The sequence below is a fragment of the Zalophus californianus genome, chromosome X (genome assembly GCF_009762305.2).
Source record: "Zalophus californianus isolate mZalCal1 chromosome X, mZalCal1.pri.v2, whole genome shotgun sequence".
Classification (NCBI taxonomy): domain Eukaryota; kingdom Metazoa; phylum Chordata; class Mammalia; order Carnivora; family Otariidae; genus Zalophus; species Zalophus californianus.
The window spans coordinates 1,075,954-1,101,529 of record NC_045612.1 but is presented as its reverse complement, the minus strand read 5'-3'; the positions used below and the strand labels follow the sequence as shown (position 1 = coordinate 1,101,529).

General features: G+C 45.3%; 1 protein-coding gene and 1 pseudogene across 1 annotated transcript; one reads left to right on the top strand and one right to left on the bottom strand.

The window, feature by feature from the left end:
* The first annotated feature begins 18,880 nt into the window (after positions 1-18,880).
* Positions 18,881-20,175, top strand: LOC113930604 (EKC/KEOPS complex subunit LAGE3-like). Its single transcript, XM_027607852.1, has 3 exons — positions 18,881-19,131; positions 19,465-19,593; positions 19,841-20,175. Exons 1-3 carry the CDS (start codon positions 18,902-18,904, stop codon positions 19,953-19,955), a joined length of 474 nt encoding a protein of 157 aa, XP_027463653.1. The 5' UTR covers positions 18,881-18,901; the 3' UTR covers positions 19,956-20,175.
* A 666-nt stretch (positions 20,176-20,841) lies between these two features.
* Positions 20,842-22,318, bottom strand: LOC113931194 (annotated as a pseudogene).
* Positions 22,319-25,576: the final 3,258 nt, after the last annotated feature.

The window sequence follows — 25,576 nt, the reverse complement described above, 5'->3', positions numbered from 1 at the left end:
AAAGGTTTGGTTGAATTTTCCTTTGAATTCAGTTGACTTGCTGCTTTTCATAGGGGTTGCTTTTTTAAAACCTTTTTAAGAAATTAATTTATTTGAGCTCAGTGGGGGTTGCTTTTGAACAATATTCCCTATTTCTTTTCTAGGAATAGTTTTTATAAATTTTATTTTATAGAGATTCTCTTCTCTAGAGTGAGTTTTGGTTATTCATATATTATTCCTAGAGAATCAAACATTTCCTCTAGGTCCCTAAACTTACTTGCATAGAGTTGAAAAATATTGTTTTAAATTTCCTATTATTTGCTCTAAATCTGTGGTTATCTACCCATTTTCTTTTCTTGTTTTGTGTATTTGTGATTTCTCCTCCTTATTGATTATGGCAATTAACATATCTATTTTATTCTTTGGAAGAGCCTCATCTTGGATTTATTAGATCTATTATTTTCTAGTTAATTGACTTCTGCTTTTATCTTTCCTTTTTCCTTTTTTTCTGATTTTCCTAGGTTTATTTTTGGTTTGTTTTCTAACCCTTTGAGTTGGATACTTTAATCCTTTATTTTCATTTTTTTTAAAGATTTATTTATTTATTTGACAGAGAGGGACACAGCGAGAGGGAACACAAGCAGGGGGAGTGGGAGAGGGAGAAGCAGGCTTCCCGCGGAGCAGGGAGCCCGATGTGGGGCTCGATCCCAGGACTCCGGGATCATGACCTGAGCCAAAGGCAGATGCTTAATGACTGAGCCCCCCAGGAGCCCCTATTTTCATGTTTATTAACACAAGTATTTTCTCTTAGCACTGCTTAAACCCTGCTTACAGGAGTCTGAATACCAAGTGCTTTCATTGTTGTTATTTTATAGATAACCTTCAATTTGGGTTTGGCTATCTTCTTTGGATCAAGAGTTGTTTAAGGCAGCATTTAAAATTTTCCAGATGTTAAGAGAGTTATTACTTTTAAAATTATTTTTTACTTTATGTATATATTTTTACTTCTGGGGATATATTAAGGTTGTCACTGTAGTTTTAAATAGGTTGATACCAATTCCAATGTGTGTGTGTGTGTGGGGTATTCCCCGCCACCACCAACAAGCAATTCTTGGGACACCAGTTGGGTGTCCCACAATTCAACTCAATCCTGATGCTATCTACCCAGAGATAGCATCAGATTCCACAGGTTAACGTTTCAGTCCTCTAAGACTGCCCCTCATCCCTGACTTTAGACTCCAGATGGGAACCCAGGTTGTTACCTGTGTGCTGCAGACTGGAGGTTCCCACTACCTCCTCCTTGCACTTTAGATGCCGGTCTTAAAAGTCCAGATTGTTACCTGTTCTTCTGACCAACTGGTTTTAAGTCAGAGGTTCCCAAATTCCCTTCCTCAGGATTGATTAATTTTACTAGAGTGACTCACAGGACTCAGAGAAACATTTTACTTACTAGATTACTGGTTTATTATAAAAGGATATGTCACCAGCTAGACCTCAAGATCTGACCTTTACTGTCCACCTGCTTGTACTCACTAACCTTTGTCTCACATTTTTCTTTCAGCTTTTGTTTCTGGCTTACATCTTAACTCAGGCAAATGAAACCCCCAAAACACCCCTCAGGTGATGGCTGACTGCCCTGACAAGACCTCCCGCTGGCCCAGACCACCCAGACTGTCGGAGTGGGGACACCCCCCACTTGCGCTTGCGCAGATGGACCATGGAGTGACCCCTGGGATGACCAGCAATTACCTTTACCTCATTATAATCCTAAAATCTCTCCCCAAGGAGAGAGCCTCAGCCTCATTTACATAACATAAAATGTATGCATAGGCATGTTTCCTTAAGGCACTTGCGGGACCTTGTGCCCATCTCTACATACCATGACAAGGCTTCCCTGTCTAAATATTCATCCTAACCCTGAACAAAAGGTACTCATTCACCCTCTTAGGGAGTCACAGCTCGGGAAGCTATTCCCTGTGATCTCTTTCTTTGCTGCCAATAAAGTTTACTTTGTGCAACAACTCCACCTGGTGTATCTGTGACTCCCCAAGGAGTGAACTCACATTCCTTTAGTTACAGATATAAATGAGGAACAGCCAGATGGAAGAGATGCATAGGGCAAAGTATGGGGAAAGAATGCGGAGCTTCCATGCTCTCTGAGCAGCGTGCCACTCTGCTTTGTGTTCACCAACCCAGAAGGTCTCCAAGCTCCCACACCCCCCCATCATTTGGGGGTTTTATGGCAGCTTCATTACAATGACACGATTGATTCAGTCATGGGCCTTTGGCGATTGATTCAACCTCCAGCCCCTCTTCCCTCTCCAGAGGTGGGTGGCAGCATAGTGAAGGTTCCAGCCCTCTAATCACTTAGTTGGTTCCCCTGGAAACCAGCCCCCATCCTTAGATTACCTAAAGGCTTTCCAAACGTTCCTCCTTTAGCATTATAAAAGACATTCATCACAGGAAATTCCAAGGATTTTAGGGGCTCTGTGCCAGGAACTGGTTGAAGACAAATTATATATTTCTTATTATAAATATTGTGATATCACAAGTCTAATATATAGTCAGTTTTTATGAATGTTCCATGGACAGTTGAAAAAAGAAATTGCATTCATTGTTTCAAGGTAGAGATTTAGATACATTAATTTGATATGCCTCATCCATTGTTATTTACTTCTGTATTCTCACTTTGCCCTGTTTATGCTTGAGTTTATTCATTGGTACAAAGGAATAATGATAGACCATATGTCAAAGGACCACATAAATTAATCCAGGAAAGGTGCCCAGAAGAGTGCTTCTGGGCCTGTGTGTTCAGTAAATGCCGCCAGTTTGGGGATTAACTCGTCCATTTGACCTGTCACAGGCTGAGATAAGAGAATACAAATTTACTTCTGTGTATATTTTCTGCCTTAGTTTTCTTGAATTTCCGGTCTTTTCTCCCCCCCCCCTTTTTTTCTTCTTTTTTTACCTTTGAATGTTGAAACTCTTTATTTTGCATGTACTACATTCAAAACCATTAGCTCTTCATTGAGGATTGCACCTTTTGTTCTTTTAAGGTGTTTTTTCCACCTCCTCATGTAATGCCTTTTGGGTGAATTCAGCTTTGCATGCTAGTAAGTTTTTATAGACTTAATTTTTTTTAATTTATTTTTTTAAAGATTTTTTATTTTTTGTCAGAGAGAGAGACAGAGCATGAGCAGGGGAGCAGCAGGTAGAGGGAGAAGCAAGCTCCTTGATGAGTCCCCAATTTTAGTCTTTAAAGAGCCAATTAGGTCAGCATTGATCCTCTCTAATTTTGTTATTTTGTTCATTTCTGTTCTTGCCTTTATTCATTTTCCTTTTGTGGGGTTAATTTTTTAAAATTTATTATTATGAAAATATCCTAATAATCAGCCAAATTGCAGAAAATATACTTTGAAGACCCATATCCCCACCATTTACATTCTACCACTAACATCTGACTACACTAAATTGCTCATGAGTCTTCAGACTGTCTGAGGACTGGTATCTTTCATGCATTGTGAGAAACTCCGCCATTATCCCTTTACATATTGTTTCTCTATCTTTTTTATTATCTCCTTCTAGAACTCTGACTAGACAAATGTTTGACCTTCTCATACTATCTTCCATGTCTCAAATTTCTCTACGCTTTTATCTCCTTGTCCTGAATTACTAGTAATTTCTTCACAACGATCTTCCAGTTCACTAAATCCTTCTTCGGGTTTAATCTGCTCAACCCATCCATTGAGTTTCTAATTTTTTTTCTTAAGATTTTATTTATTTATTGAGAGAGAGAGAGAGAGAGAGAAAATGAGCAGGGGGGAGGGGCAGAGGGAGAAGCAGGCTCCCCGCCGAGCAGGGAGCCGGATGCGGGGCTAGATACCAGGACCCTGAAATCATGACCTGAGCCAAAGGCAGATGCTTAACAGACTGAGCCACCCAGGTGCCCCCATTGAGTTTCTAATTTCATCCCAATTTTTATTTCTAGAAGTTCTAAATGGTCTTTTCTAATCTGTCTGGTCATTTTTTAAAAAAGATTTTATTTATTTATTTGACAGAGAGAGAGAGAGTGAGAGAGAGGAAACATAAGCAGGAGGAGTGGGAGAGGGAGGAGCAGACTCCCCGCTGAGCAGGGAGCCCGACATGGGACTCAACCCCAGGACCCCGGCCAAGATCACAACCTGAGCTGAAGGCAGATGCTTAATTGACTGACCCGCCTAGGCGCCCCTATGCTGTTAAGCTTTTGATTCACTTATTCGCCTTCCCTCAAAAAGACCTTCCTTCTAACACCTCCACTCCTAAAGGCATTCCCTTCCCTCATAAATGCCCTCACCACCTCTCCTCAGCACAAACTACTAATCTCTCCCACCTCCCTCACAGAGAACTTCCCTCCATCACCTCCCCTCACAAAAAGGCCTTTCATCCCTACCTCCCCTCACAAAACACTTCCCTTCCTAACCTCCTTCACAAAGGATTTTACTGCTTCACCTCCCATGACAATGAACTTTCCTCCACCATCCATCCTCAGGAAGACCTTTTCTTCCCTCACTTTCCCTCACAAAGGACTTTCCTTCCTTACCTCACTTCTAGAAGTACTAACTTCCTTCACTTCCTCTCACAAAGTCCTTCCCTCTCTCACTTTCACTCACAACCCTCACTAAAGCACTCCCTCTGTTGCTTCCTCAAAGACCTAACTTCCTTCACTTCCCCTCTAAAAGTGCTAAAATCTTCAAATCCTGTGTCAAAGGCCTTCTCTCCTTCAGCTGCCCCCATAAAGTGTTAACTTCCTTTACCTCTCTTCACAGGACTTGTTCCTTTCCTCACTAATGCTTTCACTGCTAGACTTGCTCTCAGAATCGGTTTACCTCCATCACCTGCCTTCACAAAGGTCTTCCCTCCCTTCTCTACCCTCTCAATCCCTCCCTCTCTCAAAGTGTTACTCTTCCCCATCTCTCCTCAAAAAGACCTTCTTTCGATCACCTTCTCTCACAAAGTTCCAATCTCCCTTGCTTTCAGTCACAAAGTCCTTCCTCCCTCAGCTTCCTGACTCATGTCCCCATACAGTCTTTCCCTTTCACATCTTCCTTGAAAAGGCCTGCTGTCCCTCACCTCCTCTCTCCTAGGCTTCCCTCTGGAATGCACAAAAACTCCTTCTCTTCCTCTTTCCCCTACATCAAGGCCTTCCCTTCCTTCCCTAAAGCCTTCTTTGCCTTACCTCCCATTATGAAGTCATTCCCTCTCTCACCTCCCCTAACAAAGTACACACCTCTCACAAGTTCCCTCACAAAGACATTCCCTCCCTTACCCTGCTTCAAAAAGGCTTCCACTCCCTCACCTTCCTTCACAAAATACTAATTTTGCATCTCCCTCAAAAAAGGTTTTTCTTTCCTTACACCCATCCCTAATGCATTTTCTGCCTCACCTTCCTTACAAGGTCTTTGCTCCCTTCCCTACACTCACAAGGTATTAACCTCCCTCATCGCCCCTCACAAAAGCTTTCCCTCCCTCATCTCGTTTCACAAGGTGCCAACATCCTTCATGCTCCCTCACAGAAGATTTTCTTTCTCTCAGTAAGGTCTTCCCTCACTCACTTCCTCTCACAAAGGTTTTCTTTCCCTCAACTCCCCTTAGAAAGGACTAGCATTCCTCACCTCTGCAGACAAAGTACTAACCTTCCTCACCTCATCTCACAAAGCCCTTTCCACTCTTATCTCCACTCACTAAGGCCTTCCTTTCCTCATCTCTCCTCAAAATGACATTCCCTTCCCTCATAAATGCCACTCAACTTGTCTCCCACTTGCTCTCACAAAGGCCTTCTCTTCCCTCAACTGTGCATCCCTGCCTCACTTACTCTCACAGTTGACTTCACTCCATCACATTCCCTCACAAAGGTTTTCCCTCACTCATCTCCTCTCTCAAAGGTCCCCTTCCTCAAGGCTTTTCACAAAGTACTAACCTCCCTCATCTCCACTTAAAAAGGCCTTCCCTCTTTCATGTCCCCTCAGAAAGTACTAATTTCTCTCACCTTCCCCTACAAAGCACTTTGCTCCCTCATCTCACCTAAAAAATACCTTCTATTTCTCACCTTCCTTCAAAACCACCTCCCCGCCGTCACTTCCCCTCACAAAACCATTTTGCCCTTTACGATTTAAAAATATTATGTGTAAATTGCCTGTTTCAGAAATAATTTAATCTAAATTAAAGTGGGCAATTGATTAAGTATACAGAGATTTGATGCATTGATGTTATAAACAAAGAACCTGTGTTTTATTTAGGTTATCTATCTTCTTCTCATAATCCTGTTTGATTTTCATTATCTTGAATTCTTTGTCACAGCTGAAAAGTGGATTCTTTCTACTTTTTCCTATGCAGGGAAATATATTCATAAATTTAAAAGAAACAAACAAACAAAAAATCTGATTTAAACCAATTTCCAGAAGGAAAGTGTACAGTTTAGCGTTTATTAGGAGCAAAGAGATAGTGTCTCATAGAAAATAAAAGTATTAACAGGGATTAGGGGATGCTACATCCATGAAACAAAATAGGTTGGTATTGGAAAGAACAAGTCCAAATCTGAACTTAATAATATTACAGTTGAAATAAAAAAACAAATATTCAAGTGGAATAAGTGGCAAAGTATTTATCTGACACATACTCAATTGAACCAAAGAATGAAACCATGTGATTTTCCAAACATGCAATACAAAAGCGTGAATGAATGGGAAGGATGTGAGGAAAATGGAAACATTTATGACAGATCCAGAATTGTCAGCATCTATCCTTTAGTGATCACCATAAAGGAAAGACAAGGGAAGACATTAACAAAAAAGTCAGAGAACTGAATAAAGACATGAATCTTGAGAGAAACAGCGGACCCAATTCCAACAGGATGAGTGAGGATTTTAACAGAGTGAGATGGAGACATTTCCATCATTTCTGTAGACTCTAAAATAATGTACAAAACGTAGAAATTCAGATTCCTCCTCTATAGAACCATGTTTATATTAGTACCTTTGTCTCAAGCTATAGTGTAGATTAAATGTATCGATATGTGGAAATCCCTTAGGAAATTTACAGGCACAGAGTAAAAGCAATGGCATTTGTCAAATAAAAGAACCACCTGGCATGTTATTACCCCTTTCTAGCAAATGGGAAATGATCTGTAAGGGCACTTAGCATTGGCTGCAAGTTTTAAGTAGGAGGTTACCAATTCTGCCACTGAAAGGATTTGGGGCATGAGGGAGACCCAAGTTGGGGCCTTCTGTGTTATTAACCCTGAGCTGCATTGAGCAAAATATTTGTCCCATATATTCACTGGAGAGTCAGAGCCTCAGCCATGCTTGTCCCTAAATCATCACACTGTTTAACTGATATCTTTGTCATGTTTTCTAGAAGCAGGAACTTCTAGCAGGTGTCCTTGTTTGCCCTGCCTGCAAAAGGAAGAGTTTTTGCCTGAGCTGTATCTAAGCCACCTTAGCCTGTCCTTTGATGCTCAGTTCAGAATCACTCTCTCTGACTGATAATATCTTTGAGGCCTACTTCCTGGAAAGGTATTTTAAACCTTTCAATGACACAAGGCCAAAGTGAGCCATGATGTACAAGGCAATTTGGCTATGAGCATTCCCAAGTGTGTTCAAGGCAAAAGCATTTCTGAGAGTGGTAATTAATAACCAACATAACTATCATTTGCTGACTTCTGACTATATGCCAGTCACTGTATCTAACTTAATTCTCCTGAAAGTTTTGTGATGTTGACATTATCAGCTTTTCACAAATGTGGAAACATAGGCTCACATAAATTGAGTGACTTTCTTGAGACAACAGGTAGATAGGACGTTTCAGAGCTGGGTTTGAATCCAGACCAATGTTTCTTTCTGTTTATTTTATAGCTCTGTTGTAAAATTTCTCCTTAATAATACAGCACACATTTATTAGCAAAGCCCTATGCACGCTCATCTGTGATGACCCCTCAGGTTTCACTCATTTGTTTCCATTCTGCCCCTCCCCCACTGTGCTCGAGTTACACTGGCCTTCTTGCTGTTCCACATGCTGCTTTGTTCTTGCCTCATGATATTGCTACTTGCTGTTTCTTCTTCCTAAAATACTCTTCTTTGAAATCTCCATACTACCCACTCCATCTTATTGTTCAGGTCTCAACTCAAATGTCAACTCCTCGGAGGTTTCCCCACAGCCCACAGCTATAGCAACTGTCTCCCCAGCTCCTCTCCTCTCTCCACACTTTCAACTACCTGCTGACCCATGAAAATATCAACTCCTGATGGCAGGAACTTTGGACTTCTTGTTCTTCACTGTAAGCCCAGGGCCTACAACTATATCTGACACTAACTAGGCACTGAAGACATATTTCCTGAAATACTGGTATCTTTGGTAAACTGCCAAATATATTCCATAATTAAGCTTCTGTGAAGTGTGTGAGTTTGTTGTAGTCACCCCACAGGAGTAAGATAGACTCACCCACACATCCCAAATTGGGTTTGGATGCTGCATCTGATGCTGATGTAGGAGCACCAATAGGGAATGAATGGTTTGCTACTCACATAATGAGGCTTTCTGGGGAGACCTGGGCTGGCTCCCAAGCAAGACCAAGACTGGTTTGAGAGAGCTGGGAAAGGAGACTGTCTTGGGATTTTATGGTAGTTAGGGACTGGGCCTGGGGTAAGTGTTCCTGTACATGGGCTAGGGCTTGTGTGGCTCAAATTTCAGAGTTACTTCTCAGCTTGCTTAAATGTGGGGCAGAAGAAGGGGGAAGAGTGGAGCTTGAAAGCTGTCAGCAGTCAAACATCAAAAAACAGCATCGGACTTTTTATCACATACTTCCGCCCTCTCCCTCACATCACATGTTTCCCCATCTGGGTTCTGGCAATCTAAACTTTTATGTCATCCCCCTCTCTCTTTCCCATCCTGCCCTACTCCCCCCTTCCCCCACACATAAACACCAAGTTTTTTTTCTTCCTTGCCTGTAGGTTAAAGTACCAAGGAGGGAAATCTGTCTTCAGTGCTCAGCCATGACCCAGTCTTTGTACCCAATGACTGTGTAACTGTCGATCTGCCAGTCTGACCCCCAGGCCTCCTGGACTTTATATACCTCTCTCCTCACAACGTGCCTCTTCCCTATCTTCCAACCTCCCTACCACCAGAGAACTCACAAAGACACATACATCATTTTCAAAATGTGTTGCTTTTATTAATTGTCACCATTGGTGTACATTTTGGTGTAAGGTTTATTCCTTATGGGTTGGCTGTTTTTCAGAACTTCCACTGGGGATGCCAAGAAGAGTTGTTGGTCTTGGGCTCTACTATGCATGAGACATTACTCGCAGAGGCAGAGTTGCCCAGGTTCTTTTGTTCTTGGACTGCTTTATTTAGATTCTTCGTTTTATGTGCCCTCTGGTAACAGGCTAGCTAATACTTTCTGCTTTTTTGTTGTCTTTGGATTTCTTGAACTCTGTTGAAGGGCTAATTTTACCCTCTTGATGATCTGCTTCAACTGGTAGGGAAAGAGAGGACATTAGTTTGGAAACAGTGGTTGGGGGGTGCATGAGAAGCGTGGATTTATAAAAGGGGTGTGGGCTGGGGAGGGGGTTCGTCCCAGACAAGTAGGAGTCCTAGATGAGGATGTAGAGAAGGACCATGGGTTGTGTGATCTGACCTTTTCAATGTCTTCAATTTTGGGTTGACAGGGGTTCTTCTGAGTCATCCTCTGTCTATTGCTTGTAGTTGGCTGGTTAATGCTTGAGATTGGTGGTTCTGAATCTGTGCTGGGCTCTTGTGGTTCCCCATTCACCTCTGCTATGTCTAAGTCAACAGTGGCTTGACCAACAGTTCTCCTGATCTTCTATATATAGTTTCTCTAGGACAATGAAGAGGCATAGTCTTCAGCTTTGTTTAGTCAGCAAGAAACTCCTCCTAGCCAGTGGTAGTCCTGGAGTGACTCAGACAGACATCACAATGCACCAGCCCAACCCATCTGGGGGCAGGGAGAGGGGAGTAAAATGTGAGGGAGGCCCAAATTATCTTGTTAGAATAAGGGGAAGTTATCTTAACTCCCCCTGAAGAGCCTTCCTAAAGTGACCTTTTGCCTTTGCCCATCTCCCTTGGTTCATTTGTGGTGGATCACATGGCAGAGAGAGGGTGTTTCCTCCCAGTTCTTCCCCATGACCACCCTACTGAGTGGTTTGTTCTGTTCTCCCCCACCTTCCATCACTACTTTGTTTTTGTCTTACCTAAACTTCCTCCTTACCTTGTTATGTCTTACCTAAAATTTCTCCAAGCAAATGAGGTTCTATATAAGTCTCAGCAGAGATGTTTATCATCCCACTTCCCAACAATGGCCTTAAGACCATTCACTACTTGGCAACCATCAGGCAACTTTCCCAGGGTGTGTGTGGATATACTTTGGGGAGGCCTATATACCCTGCTCATATTTGTAAGTTTCTTCTTCCAGGAAGCCTCAGATTAGTACCATTAGTGTTACAGGACTCTCCCACGGCCATGGTTGAATTAATCCCTTGGCTGTACCATAGGGGAGCCCTACAAATGAGGATTAGGATCATTTCTGGTCAAAGAGGCAGCAGCAGCAGCATTTTGTAAGTGTCCTAGTGTATTAATCAGGGTTCTCCAGAGAAACAGAAACAATGAATGTGGAAACAGAAAAAAGAGAGACAGAAACAATGTTTCTGGAATTAGCTCAGGTGACTATGGAAGCTGAGAAGCCCCACGATATGCCATTTGCATCCTGGAAGCCCAGGAAAGCCAGTGGTATGATTCAGTTCAAGTCTGAAGGCCTGAGAACCAGGAGAGCCGATGATGTAAGTCCAGGTCCAAAGGCAGGAGAATGTGTGTTGAGAGGTCTCAGCTCCAGCAGTGAGACAGAAAAAAGGCGTGTAAGTTTCTCTTCTTTCTGCCTTTTGTCCTGTTCAGGCTCTCAACAGATTGGATAATGCCCACCCACGCTGGGGAGGGCAAACTACTTTACTGAGTCCACCAATTCAGATGCTACTCTCATCTGAAAATACCCTCACAGACACACCCAGAAATAATGTTTTATCTGGACACCCCATTGCCAGTCAAGTTGATACAAAATTAACCATCACAAGATGGGTCACACATCACACATCACAAGGGTCATCACAAGTTGATGTCAAATTGACACCCATACACATATCCTTAAACCATACTTAATCTAAGTAAAGACAATAACAAGGTCATAATTCCCACTAACATGATACAACTATTCTCGATAAAGTAAAAAATGCACTAACCCCTTCCGCAGAAGAGGAGTTAAAGTCCTTGAGTGATGATATTTGTTTTTCTTCTTGATACCCCCTAACTTAAGTACTATGATTTAAAAGTAACCAAACTTGGGGCGCCTGGCTAGCTGAGTTGGTCAAGCATCTGTCTTTGGCTCAGGTCATGATCCTGGAGTCCCGGATTGAGCTCCGCTCAGTGGGGAGCCTGCTTCTCCCTCTCCCTCTGCCCCTCCCCCTGTTGAGTCTCTCTCTCTCTCTCAAATAAATAATCTTTTAAAAAATAAAATAAAAGTAACGAAACTTAAATACTATGATATAAAATCAATATATCTTATGTTACATAATAAGGATACAAGAGAGGAAATAAAACACATGCACAAACTTATTCCTAAGGAGGAAATACTCATGACAATTACAGTCCTTGTTTCTGTAACTGGTAACATGGTTGTAGCTGGTATTTATATGTACCTTCTTTCACTACCCATTTTGTATTTTCTTTGCCTGTAGGAACCACCTCGGGTTTTTACCTGGTGGGGTGATCCCAACCCTCATTCCTGAAGGCTCTGGGCCATTAGTAGTTCTGCCTGGATTGGGTTGTTGTAGTTTTCCATTGACCTTAATCACAGGGCATAATGCTAAGAGACTTAATATTAAGAGACACCCTTATATCTCCTGCACTCCAGACAGTCTTTCTTACCTCCTTTGTGGAGTAGCAGTCCAGTTTCCCCTTGGTAATCAGGATCAATCACCCCAGACAGCACAGGAATCCCCTTGTTTGCCTGTTGATTCACAGGTACGAGGAGTCCAACGTGGCCAGGTGGCAGCCTTCACTTTCAGTTCAATGGAATCAGTAGTGTGCTTCCTGTTGGAAAGAACACTTACCTTCCTCTGGAAGTAAGGCCTCTAGGACAGCAGAGCATAAGGTCACAGGAACAAGAAGCACAAATGTTGCTGGTGGGTCACTAGGGGTCATAGGGAGTTGGTGCCATTTCCACCCCTTGATTCCTGAACCCATGGATCCCGGCTATGGGAGAAAGAGCACCATTTACTGGATGTTGATTCAGAGCATATACAGCTTTCTGGAGAACCTTGCTCCAGCCCTGCAAGGTATCGCCACCTAGCCAGCACTGTAACTGAGTCTTCAGAATTCATTCCACACCATTCCATGGTTCTATCAAAGCAGCTGCTTCAGGATGGTGGGGAACAAACATGGTAAGACCAGTGAATTCTATGAGCGTGGGCCCACTGACACACTTCTTTTGCTGTGAAGTGAGTTCCTTGATCAGAAGCAATGCTGTGTGGAACACCATGAGGGTGGATAAGGCGCTCTGTAAGTCCACAGATGGTGGTTTGGAAGGAAGCATTGTGGTGCAGGGAAAGCAAACCCATATCCTGAGTAAGTGTGTAATCCCATATGGACAAAATGTTGCCCTTTCACAGTAGAAGTGGTCCAATGTCATCAAGTGTCATCAGCCTGCCACTAGGTAGCTGGCTGATCACTCTGAAGATTGGTGCCATTTCAGGAGTTCAGTGTTGGTCTCTGTTGCTGGCAGATTGGGTGCTCAATGGCTGTAGCCAGGTCAGCTTTGGTGGGTGGAAGTCCATGTTGCTGAGTCCATGCATCACCTCCATCCCTGTTACCATGGCCACTTTTTCACGAGGCCGCTGCACAAACACAGGACTGGCTCAGGGAAGAGGCTAACTGGAATCCACAGAATGGGTCATCCTACCCATTTGATTATGAAAATCCTCCTCTGCTGAGGTTGCTCTTTGGTGAGCATTCACATGGGACAAGATACCTTCATGCTTTTTGCCCATTTGGAAAGTTCTCTCCAAAGCTTCTTTGTCACCAATTCTCCAATCATGCTCTTTCCAAATCCTGCACCATCTAGCCAAACCATTGGCCAGAGCTCATTGGTTGGTATATAATTGCATGTCTGGCTGTTTTTCCTTCCAAGAACAGTGAACAACTAGGTGCACTGCTGGGATCTCTGCCCATCCCCTTCACCACTGTCTCAGAGGACGTCCCAGAGTGGAGCTGTAGTGTTATCGCTGTCCACTTCGGGGTGGTGCCTGCATGTTGTGCAGAACCATCTGTAAGCCAGGCTCAAGTCTTCTCCTCCTCTGTCAGTTGATCATAGGAAACTCCTCATGAGGCCATAGGTGCAGGCTGGGAGAGGGGAGCATTGTAGCAGGGGTGGGGACCATGGCCATTTGGGCCACTTTTTCACCTAAAAAAATGTTTTTAAGTTTATTTATTTTATTTAAGTGATCTCTACACCCCTCATAGGGCTGGAACTCACAACCCCGAGGTCAAGAGTCTCATGCTCTTCCGACGGAGCCAGCCAGGTACTCCGGGCCACTTTTTTTCTTTTCACTTCCTCATGACTTCAAGGTCTGCTCAAGCCTGGTTACATATATAACACTTCCATTTGATGATGTCCATGCCCAACTTTATGGCTTGGTGGGTCAGCTAACACCCAATTTATGACGGGCAGCTCTAATCGCATGGTAACTCAGTGGCCTGGTGTCAGGTGTTCAGCCTCTATTAAGGCCCAGTAGCAGGCCAAGAGTTGTTTCTCCAAAGGAGAACAGATGGTGCAGGGCCTTGCTCCAAAATCCTAAAGGCCTATGCTGTGATTCACTTCTAGGGTCCTGCCAAAGGCTCCAAACAGCATCCTTACCTGCCACGGATACCTCAAGCACCACTGGACCTGCTGGATCACGTGGCAGAGTAGACTGCACAGCAACCTGGACCTGTTGCAGAGCCTTCTCTTGTTCTGGGCCCCACTCAAAACTAGCAGCTTTTCAGGTCACTCAGTAAAAGGGTTGGAGTATGTAGGAGGAATGAGGAATATGTTGCCTCCAAAATCCAAAGAGGCCCAGTAGATGTTGTGACTCTTTTTTTGGTATAAGAGGGGCCAGACGCAACAATGTATTCTTCATCTTAGAAGGGATATCTGGATGTGCCCCACACCACTGGACTTGCAGGAATTTCACTAAGAAGGCCCCCAAATTCTTGTTGGATTTATTTCCCAAACTCTGACATACAGTGTATACATACACTTACCGGTAAGTGTAGAGCAGTTGCTACTTCTTGGTCACTAGGTCCAGTCAGCACGTCATCAACGTAATGGGCTGTGTGAAATCTTGTGGAGGGGAAAGATACTCAAGATTCCTGCAAACTAACTTATGACACAGGGCTGGAGAGTTGATATACCCCTGAGGTAGAACAGTGAAGGTATATTACTGGCCTTGCGAGGTGAAAACAAACTGATTCTGGTGGGTCTTACAACAGGGATGGAGAAAAAGACATTTGCCAGATTAATACCAGGGCACCTGGGTAGCTCAGTCAGTTAAGTGTCTGCCTTTGGCTTGGGTCATAGTCTTGGGGTCCTGGAATCGAGCCCCATGTTGGGCTCCCTGCTCAGTGGGGAGTCTGCTTATACCTCTCCCTCTGAGCCCCCTCCCCTGCTTGTGCTCTCACTCTGTCTCTCTCAAATAAATAAAGTCTTTTAAAAAAAATAGCTGCATACCAGGTACCAAGGGAGGTGTTTATTTGCTCAAGCAATGAAACTACATCTGGTACAGCAGCCGCAGTTGGAGTCACCACCTGGTTGAGTTTATGATAATGTACTGTCATTGTCTAAGATTCATCTGTCTTCTGCATAGGCCAAATAGGAGACTTGAATGGGGATGTGGCGGGAATCCCCACCCCTGAATCTTTCAAGTCTTTGATGGTGGCACTAAATTCTGCAATCCCTCCATGAATGTGGTATTGCTTTTGGCTTACTATTTTCCTAGGTAGAAGCAGTCCTAGTGGCTTCCACTTGACCCTCACTCCACAGGTCACAGAAACCACGTGTAGCTGCAAAGATTGTCTATTTCAGTAATGCATTCTGGAGCTGGGGACATAACCACAGGATACATTTAGGAACCCACTGGGCCCACTGTGAATCAGAGGGAAGCTAGAACTCCATGGATCACCTGACCTCCATAAGCTCCTACACTGACTGGCAGGCCAGAGTGACGTTTTGGGTCCTCCTGGAATTAGCATCAGTTCAGAGCCAGTGTCCAGTAGTCCCTGAAAAGATGGATTATTTCTCAAAATACTATTACCTTCGTAAAAGGCCATAGGTCCCTTTGGGGAAGGCTGGGAGAAAGAAAGATGAAGAGTTATAAATTTTCAGCAGTGTGCCAGGATCCTTCCTGAAGGGGACCTGGCCTCCCCTTCTTTCACGTGGATCTGGGTCTGTAAACTGGCTCAAGTCTGGAAATTGATTGAGGGGCCATGACTTTCTCTTTTCCATGATTCAGGTTAGACTTTAGACTTCCGTTCACTTGATCTAGATGTTTCTGCTTCTACAGATCAATTAGGAATTTACTAGGCTTCCTATTTCACTTCTAGTCACTTCATGCTCAGTTAGGCAATACCACAGTGTTTGCATGAGTCAGGCCATTCTGATTGCTGCTTTACCTCTGCTGTCCATTATAGAAACCTTAGTCACACCCTGCCTTTGGTGATTAAGTGCCACCCACTGGCCCCTGCCACACTGGGACCCAATTACTACCAATGCATTTAGGTTTCTCAATTCAGTGACTGCAGTTCCCACTATGAGGTCTGACCTACAGAGAAGAGCAATCACAGAACTCTTCAAGGATGCTGGTGCTCCCTTCACAAATTTATTCCTCACACTATTGGTGAAAGATATCTTCTGGACCCCCCCCCCCCCAGGGTGAGTGAGCAGGTCTTAAATGACAAATCCACTCTAACATTCCAGCCCTGCTACGCCTATTGATCCCTTCGTCTATATTAAACCAAGGTAGGTTCAGCATTTCTAATTTGTTCATGGTGAGCCACTTTTAAGTCCAAACAATCAAACCATTTGAGACCTTTCTAATTCCTGGAGATGCAGTATTAAATGCAGGATCTCTGCTTAGTGAGCCCATGTCAATAAATTTGGCCTGATCCAACTTTATGTCCCTTCCACCATTATCCCATACCCTCGGTATCCATTCCCACACATGTTCCCTGAATTTCTGTCTGGATAAATTGGAAAACTCGAGTCATTCTTTTGGAGTGGAACATACCTCCTCACAGGTCACACTTTGTACCTTGCCTGTAGGGGCCTGCTGGGATTTGAGTGTACTTACAGGTCTAGAAGCAAAAAAGGGTGGTGGGGGTAGGTTCTGAAGAGAATCAGCACTATGTTGCATGACAACTGCCTCAGAGGAGGCCATTATGGTTTCCTTGGGCAATGTGTAGTGAATCCCCTCACAGGGAGGTGGGGAGGCCACTTCCATTGGGAAAGGCTCATCACAATTTAGGGGCTCAATGCCCCAAGCTTCAGTAGCGTATTCCCACATGTCCTCTCCATCTTAATTTATAGATCCCATTCTTTCCCAATTAATGGCCTCTGTTTAAGAGTAAACACCCTTCAAGTCTGGAGGTTCAACTTGCACTGTAATTCAGGTAGTTGCACATGAGGTTCTGCATTTGAATTTTCAGCAGTTTTGGCTCTGTGGCTATAGAACGTAAGGGTTTCTTTCAGAGCACACATAGAAGCTCCTAAGCCAGTTATGTGGTGTTTGAGCTAGGAAGTCAAATCCCTGAGTTCATCCTTTCCTTTCACCACATTGTCCAGCCACATTAGGAGCTACCAACCAATGTCACTGTATTTGTTAGTTTTCAAAAAAATGTTCAAAAGTATCATATACAGAGTCACCTAACTCCTTGTTTCTTATAAGTGGTTGATTAGGAGTATCCAATGCAGATATTTTGCTTATCTCTATCAGCTCATGCCATGGGCTATCAGTGTTCTCTTTACTACTAGAAACAGACACGAGCATCTTTAAATCTAATCAGATTTGAAAGCCAATTCCAGAAACCCGAGAATAGATTCAGAGAACTCATCTCTAAAATTCTGTTCCTCTAGGGGCGCCTGGGTGGCTCAGTCATTAAGTGTCTGCCTTCGGCTCGGGTCATGGTCCCAGGGTCCTGGGATCGAGCCCCGCATCGGGCTCCCTGCTCGGCGGGAAGCCTGCTTCTCCCTCTGCCCTTGCTTGTGTTCCCTCTCTTGCTGTCTCTCTCTCTGTCAAAAAATAAATAAAATCTTAAAAAAATAAATAAAAATAAAATAAAATTTTGTTCCTCTAGAACCACTCCTGGTATCAAATATGTTTTGTTAGTGTTCTCCAGGGAAGTAGGACCAAGAGAACCAACAGCCAATTCATTCATTCATAGATAGATAGATTATGGAAGCTGTGGGGTCCAATAGATAGGTAGATAGGTAGATGGATAGATAGATGATAGATAGATAGATTGATTATGGAAGCTGAGGGGTCCCATGACCTGCTGACTGCAAGTTGGAGACCCAGGAAAGCTGGTGGTATAATTGAGCCTGAGTCCGAAGGTCTCAGAACCAAGGGAGGGGGAAGTGGTGTAAATCCCAGTCCAAGGGGGCAGGAGAGGATGAGATGAGACTTCCCAGCTCAACAGCAAGGCAGAAGAAAGTGGGGTGGGAGGGCAAATTCCTCCTTCCTCCACCTTTTGTTTTATTCAGCTTTCAATGATTGGATGATGCCCGCCCAACATTGGGGGTCTACTTTACCGAATCCACAGATTCAAATGCTAATCCCATATGGAAACACCCTCACAAACACACCCAGAAATAATGTGTATCCTGTGACCAGGCAAGTTGATACATAGAATTAGCTATCACACCTAGTGAGCCATCCGCTCTTGGGAGTGTGACCTCAGCATGCACGTAGTGATTGCTCTTCCACACGAGTGACTGCCCAAGGCGACTGTATATTGCAGAGTATCAGTCTTTCTCTGTACAGAATGGGGGCCAAAAATATAAGTGACAAAGAAATGAGTATAATTGACTACATCAAAATTAAAAACTTTTGTTCTGCAAACAAAACCAATCAAGAAAATGAGAAGACAACCTACAAAATGGACGAATACATTTTAAAAATCATGTTTGATAAGAGACTTGTAACAGTCCAGAACATATAAATAGCTTTTACAACTTAGAAATGTTGCTATTCTTAGAATCTTACAAGTTTGAGACTGACAGAGACTTTTTAGTATGATCCACTGTCCCCCAGCTTGCCACCCTCCCCTCGCAACTTACTGATGGGGCAACTTAGATACACCGAGAGGCCACAGGGACATCGACAGTCTCTTTCCCTCAGTGCACACCTCTCCAAGTCCTAACCATGGTGTCGAGTGTCCCCACAAGGCTAAATCAGCCACATCTTGACCCCCTATTCCCCCTGCCACATTTGCCCCTTTGTCTAGACTCACTCCACCTTCCCCCAACCACAGGCTTCCACTCCAACCTCTCCATCCAGGAGAGGAGAAGCCTGTTTGCACAGGCGCACTAGGGAAACCCGAGTTGCATCGTGTACTAGGGGCGGGGCTTCGTGAGTGAGCCCGCTCTCCCGCGCCAACGGGGTCTCCCTGACGACCTGTGGGCCACAGGGCTGACCTGGCGGGAACCAATCACATGCCAGGAGCCATACCTGAGGTCTGTCTGCACAGGCGCCCTGGGCATCCCCAGCAGCGTTGCGCGCGGAGGGGCGGAGCTTCTTGAGGGAACCTCAGTGTCGCCGGGGTGGGCTCTAAGGAGGCAGGCTCGCCAGCCATGCAGGCCCCAGACGACGGCGCGGGGGGTGCAGAGGCTGGTGCTGGAGCGCCCACTGGCCCTGGAAGCCCCAGAGAACCTGGAGGCTGGGGTGGCACCGCAGCCGAGGGCACAGTGGCTGGAGGAGCTCCCCAGGTCGAGGGGGCATCGTTTTCCCCAAGGCAGGGTGAAGAGGTTTCAGCCTTGGCTTTGGCCTCGGGCGAAGCCTCAGGAAACCAAGTGTTGGAGTTGTATCCTTTCCAAGGCAAGCCCAGGATGGGGAGGGTGGGGGAGGGATAGGCAGGAGGGGGGCAGGAGGATGGGTAAGGGAGGTTTCAGGGAGTGTGAGCGGGGCACTTGCAGGGGCACAGAAGGGTAGTGCGGGGAGGGCCGGTGGCTGGAGGCAACAGTCGGGGTGGTCTGAGGGACATGAGGGGGGTTGTGATGCAGATTTCCTGAAGCAGTGGCCAAGGTGGTCTTGGGGGGCCCGGAGGGGCGGTCTGGGGGAAAGCTGGCCTCCGGTGGGCAGGGGAGCCTCAGCCATAAAGTCCGCATAGATGGTGCCTTAACCGAATCTCCACCAGCACCCTTACGGTGCCTTTCCTGTGCTACATGGATGCGGAGGTGGCCCGCCAGTACCTGACCTCAGGTGCCGAACCCTTCCACCGGGCCGTTCAGACGGAGCTCACAGTGACTGGCAGTGACCTGCTGATGTAAGTTCTAGAAGGGGCTTGTGGGAGCAGGTGGGAACCTGGGCCAATCCCTGCCTGAGGGACGCTCTTGGAGATGTGCAGACAGCCAAGGCCTGGTCTAAGGAGGCATATGGGGCACAGGGTCTGTCACAGCCTCAGGGGTTGCTCTGAGGGAGACATGAAGGAGTAACCTTGGGGCGGGGGTTGGACTGAGGAGGGCTGGGACTTAATAAAATCTAAAGTGATTTCCTTTCCCCCTCACTTTTAGCAAAGTATCTGCCGAAGACTCTGCCCTCCTGCAAACTTCCACTGCCTCCTTGCTCAACCAGCTTTCCATGGTAGTGCAGACCATGCAGCTTTTTGTGCCCCCCTTTTTTTGCTAAGCCTCGGCCTGGAACAGGGGGCTGAGTCCACAAGAGAGTCCCATTTTAGGCAGTGTGTCCTTCCCCAGGGGCATGATTTTGGCAGTAGTTGCTACTTTGTTTGGGGGGCATAATTGTTTGCCTGTACTGGCCCTGGGGTTACTCGCTGCTCACCTGTTTTCATTGGTGCTTAAATATTGGTTACCACCGATAATAAAACTGAGCCAGTGTTACGGGTCTGAGTTTCTTTTCAGCATCCAGATTTTCTCCCCTTTGTCCTCAGGTTGGTGGGGAGGTTCTGGGATTCAGATATTCAGCTTCTACAAGGCAGTTGAAGACAATGGAAAAATGGAAAAAAATGAAAATTGCTTGGGTCCTGTCGTTCAGCATTGACTAATGTCAGCATTTTGGAATACTTTTGTAGTTTTAGGTTTGTAGGAATAATACAATAAATGTAGAACAATCATATGAATGAGTAAGGTTTTTCAAGTTTAGCGTTAGTGCTTTTCCTGAAATATTTTTCATCTGAAGTTTGGGCTTTACCTCTGTCTAAAACCTCCGAAACATCCTATCAAATGGATACATACATGATGCGTTATAATGCATTGGTTCAACACTTACATTTTTCTCAAATTTTTTCCTATTATACATAAAGTTTCAGTGGGATTCTTGTAAGTCTCTGTATGAACGGTTGTTTTCTTAAGATAGATTCCAAGAGGTAGATCTACAATACAAAATTGCTCTCCAGAAAATGTGCCCGCCCCCACCAGAATGCTGGTTTCCCCACATCCCTGTCACAGCTGGATCTGTTTCCTGCCACAAAAAACAAAAAACAAACCCTCAGTTTGCATGAGCAAAGAATTTGGAACCACTAGAATAAGAATTTTTGTGCTTTACTGGCCTTGTTTCAGATCCCAGAAGAAAAGTGCTGGGACAGTTTGTTGGTTGGGGCGGGTGAGGGGCGGATGGAGGGAGGCAGTGTAGCGTAGTCTTGGGAAAATATTTCTTTCTTACGTAAACTGCTCACATTTATTAGCACCGATACTGCAACATAACAGTTTCCTGTATGGAGATGGCAGAACAGGCAGGGCTCAGATAGGTGAATGGCGGGCTCCTCTTTCTTCCATTTGTTTTTGTCGTAGTCACACTTGGCTGAGAAGCCCTGGATCGGGCTGACCTTCATATCAAGCATCCTCTTGGTCTGCCTGGCCACCCACTCCTCCTCAGAGGTGTGCGGCATGGGGTGGTACACATAGTGTTTCTCCCAGATCAGAATGAGAGTGGTGAAGCTGATGGAGAACGTGGCGGCGCCCACAAGCATCTTCCACTTGTTCATGTGCTCCTGTTTGTTTCAGGAGAGCTCTCGTTGAACTGAATGTGGTATAGTTCAACTTTTTCATCAATGGAGAGGCTGCTCCAGGGAGGCCTTCTTCTCTCTGAAGGACTTCTGGCTGGCAGAAGTTCTTGCCATGGGCCACATCAGGCAGTGGAGAGTCACGCCGTCCGACAGAACTCAGGAGAGCATAGTCTTCACTCCTCACGACACTTGCACGTGCTCTTACAGACACTGAGTTGGAAGTTGCTTGCTTGCCAATCAGGCTAAACACTCTGTAGCCAACATTCGGCTGCTGCTGCCTGCTGCGACCTCCATGACCACTCGGGGAAAATATAATTAAAACCAAAATCTGCTGTGTGCATGTACTATGCTATGCTCTTGACCCACATTACCGTATGTAATTCTCACGACAACCTGGTGGTCTCGGTACTATTGTTATTATACTTTTTGTAGGGGAAGAATTGAGGCTCAGAGAGGCCTGGGTGTATTCGATTCAAGCACCTACTCTCTTAGCCAAGCTATCACGCCAGCCTCAGCGCTGGGAGGCTGGGATTGTGCTTTTCCTTCTGCTGGCTCCAGGGACCATCCATGTGACTAATGAAAAATGCAGAAATGGATAAATACAGGAAAAGTAGATGAGAATTGAGGAGGAGACAAGGTTGATAAGAATCACAATCCTGGCTTTCCGGTGGCTTCCCTATACTCCCAGGCCCTTTTGTATCTTGAAACCTTCCTTTGACCCTCTTTGAAATAGAGGGTACAGTGGCGGTACCTGTTTTCCCGCCCCCTTTGCCCCCTCTCCTCAACTATGAAGAGGGCTCTTTTCAGGTACTTTCAGTAGCTGAGAAAAAATAGAACCGAATCTTCTGCCAATCCAGAAAATGTCTCCACAAAGGTAGAAGAAAAACAGTTCTATCACTGAATAAGCATTGTACCAGAATGTGATGCACATCACAGGCAATCTGCTAAGAGATTCCAAAGACAGAAATTTCACCCTTTTGTGTAGCTCAGCAGATACAGCTCATTACGTGTTCTCACGATTGACCATAACTAGACCTCAAGTAAGAGGACTTGATGCCACCAGGTCCCACACATAGTTCATCCCGAATTTACCTGGTAGCTGGGGTGACCATATGTATTAGTTAGTTGGTGTTTTGGACTGCATGTCTGTGTTCCCTTCCCCCAAATTAATATATTGAAACCCTAAACCCCAGTGTGGCTGTATTTGGAGATGGGACCTTAAAGGAAGGAAGGAAGCAAAGTTAAATGAGGTCATAAGAATGGGGCTCTGGTCTGATAAGATTAGTGTCCTAATAAGAGACACCTCAGCGAGCGCTCCTGCCTGCCCTCCCCTCCCCCCCGCCTCCCACCCTCTCCAACTGCACAAGGTAAGGCCACGTGAGGATGCCGGAGAAGGTGGCCCTCTACAAGCAAGGGAGAGAATTCTCACCAAAAGCCCAATTTGCTGGCACCTTGATCGTGGACTTCTAGCCTTCAGAACTGTGAGAAAATGAATTTCTGTTGTTTAAGCCACCCAGTGTGAGGTATTTTGCTAGAGCAGATTGAGCAGACTAATGCAATTGGCTTTGCCTAAGGGAAAGATAAGCTTTTCATGTTTTCAGGACAGGAGCTAGTTTTGCAACTTGGAGCCAGGTGCCCACTGAAGTTAGGCTTCTACCCTCCCACAGAAACTGGACATAGGGACACAATCTTGCTTGATGTTTACATTCCAAAGAGATGTTTCCTAGGTCCTTGAAAAAGACATTCCTGGGTCATAAACCTGGAAAGGGGCTTTTGTAGTCTTTAAAAATATCTACATACTTTCAAAGAGACAGAGAAAGAATTTCTAAGTTTTCTAAAGTAAATGCTTTAAGAAAGGGGCCATCTCTTCCCATATCTTCAACAGGGAGAATTAAGCCTCTTATTTTATTTTTTTAAAATACTCTCTATGCCCAATGTGGGGCTCCAACTCACAACCAAGATCAAGAGTCCTATGTTCTACTGACTGAGCCAGCCAGGTGCCCCTAAGCCTTTTTTTTTTTTTTTTTTTTAAGATTTTATATATTTATTTGAGAGAGAGCATGAGGGTGAGAATGAGGGTGAGTGGAGGGCAGGGTGAGCATGGTGGCGGGGGGAGGTGAGCACGAGGGGGAGGGGGGACAGGGAGCAAGAGGGATTAGCAGACTCCCCGCGGAGCAGGGAGCCCTATGCAGCTGGATGCAGGGCTCGATCCCAGGACCCTCAGATCAGGACCTGAGCTGAAGGCAGACGCTTAACCGACTGAGCCACCCAGGTGCTCTGCCCCTAAGCCTCTTGTTTTTAATTTGTACTTGTTCTTCAAGTAGCTCTCTCTAAAATATGCTGTATCTTGAAAACTTGCTAAGCTCCCTAATTAGTCTAGTAGCTCTTTTGTGGACTCCATTAGATTTTCTTTACAGGTGATCATATCTGCAAATAAAGGCAATTTTTCTTCTTTCTTTCCAGTCTGAATGCCATTTATTGCTTGATTCTCTCCTCATTATGGGTTGGATTTTCCTGCTTCTCTGCATGCCTGGTAATTTTGGATTGGATACCAGACATTATGACTTTTCCTTAGGTTCTGGATATCTTTGTATTCCTAAACACATTCATGAGCTTTGTTCAGGGATGCTGTTAAGTGAATGGAAACAGTTGGGGCCCCTGGGTGGCTCAGTCGGTTAAGCATCTGCCTTTGGCTCAGGTCATGATCCCAGGGTCCTGGGATCGAGCCCCCCCCCCCCCCCGCATAGGACTCCCTGCCTGCCACTCCCCTCCATTCACATGCGCTCTCTCTCAAAATAAACAAAATCTTTAAAAAAAAGTGAATGGAAACAGTTTGTTCCTTGGGTCTTCTTTGAAGATCTGCTACATGGGACCAGAGGAGCTCATTGTAGGATTCATTTTTTCCCCCCACACTACTGAGGCAAGACCTTTCTGAGTGTCCTGCCCAATGCCTCCTGACTTATTTTTTTTTTAAGATTTTATTTATTTATTTATTTGACAGAGAGCGAGACAGCGAGAGAGGGAACACAAGCAGGGAGAGTGGCAGAGGGAGAAGCAGGCTTCCCTCAGAGCAGGGAGCCCAATGCGGGGCTCGATCCCAGGACCCCGGGATCATGACCTGAGCGGAAGGCAGACGCTTAACGACTGAGCCACCCAGGCGCCCCGGCCTCCTGACTTATGAGGTTTGCCCTCCTGGTTGGTGGAGTTAGACACTATTTCCTGTCTGGCTTGAGTGTTGGGCATAGTTACCTTTCATTCTTGCAGATGGTCCTTTCCCTGGCCTTGGGTAGTTTCTTCACCTACTTGTGCTGATCAGTGGTCTGCGGCTTACTCAGTGGGACCCTCTGGGGTTGTTCAGGCTTCTCTCCAGTGAGCCCTCCTCCCCCCATTTAGTCAGAGCTGCATTTTGCCACTTACAAACAAAATGCTCCAACTCACAGATAAGAATAGTCAGTAGGTTCAAGCAACAAACTCAGGAAATGCAGGGGGATTTGGGTGATTTGCAATTACTTACTGGGTGAAGTTGGGGAAGGCCATGAGACTCCCATTCACATCATGGGAGAGGGAAGTAGAGAACCCAGCTGTCCCCTACAGGCAACTGGGACCAGGCGTTTTCTGAAGGCAAACTCTAGGGTTTGGGTATATGCTGCTGTGAAACCATTTTTAAAAGTGACTGCGGGGGGGGGGGGGGCGGCGCCTGGGTGGCTCAGTCATTAAGCGTCTGCCTTCGGCTCAGGTCATGATCCCAGGTCCTGGGATCGAGCCCCACATCGGGCTCCCTGCTCCGCGGGAAGCCTGCTTCACCCTCTCCCACTCCCCCTGCTTGTGTTCCCTCTCTCGCTGTCTCTCTCTCTCTCAAATAAATAAATAAAATCTTTAAAATGAAATAAAATAAAATAAAAGTAACTGCAGGGTAGACAGTCACTTCTGATGGTCTCAGGTAATCTAGAGCCTGGGAACCACTACTCCAGTCTTGACATCATTGCCTCCAGACCCAGAAGGAACCTTCTGGCCTCTCTCCGACCTTGCTGGTGGGGTCCCTTAGTGCATGGAGCCAAAGTGTGCAGATGTCAAGAAAACTGAACTCAGAAAAGGATTCTGAGAGTTATTACATTGCAATGGCAGCTGGATCTCCAACCTCACTGGGTCTCTGTCCTTAATGCAAGAGCACCAAAGAGTGGTGCCCTCACAGTTGTCACGAGAATATCTGAGATTGTGTGGAAGACTTGGAGAGCCATTGATCCCTCCGACACGTCACCCGGCTGACACTTCTGTGAGCTTTCCT

What these genes read in the sequence shown, in the direction of transcription:
- LOC113930604 (XM_027607852.1), top strand. Translation starts at nt 18,902, where the DNA reads ATGCAGGCCCCAGACGACGGCGCGGGGGGTGCAGAGGCTGGTGCTGGA. An exon ending in GGAAACCAAGTGTTGGAGTT is followed by an intron (nt 19,132 to 19,464) that starts GTATCCTTTCCA and finishes AATCTCCACCAG; the next exon opens with CACCCTTACGGTGCCTTTCC. An exon ending in ACTGGCAGTGACCTGCTGAT is followed by an intron (nt 19,594 to 19,840) that starts GTAAGTTCTAGA and finishes CCTCACTTTTAG; the next exon opens with CAAAGTATCTGCCGAAGACT.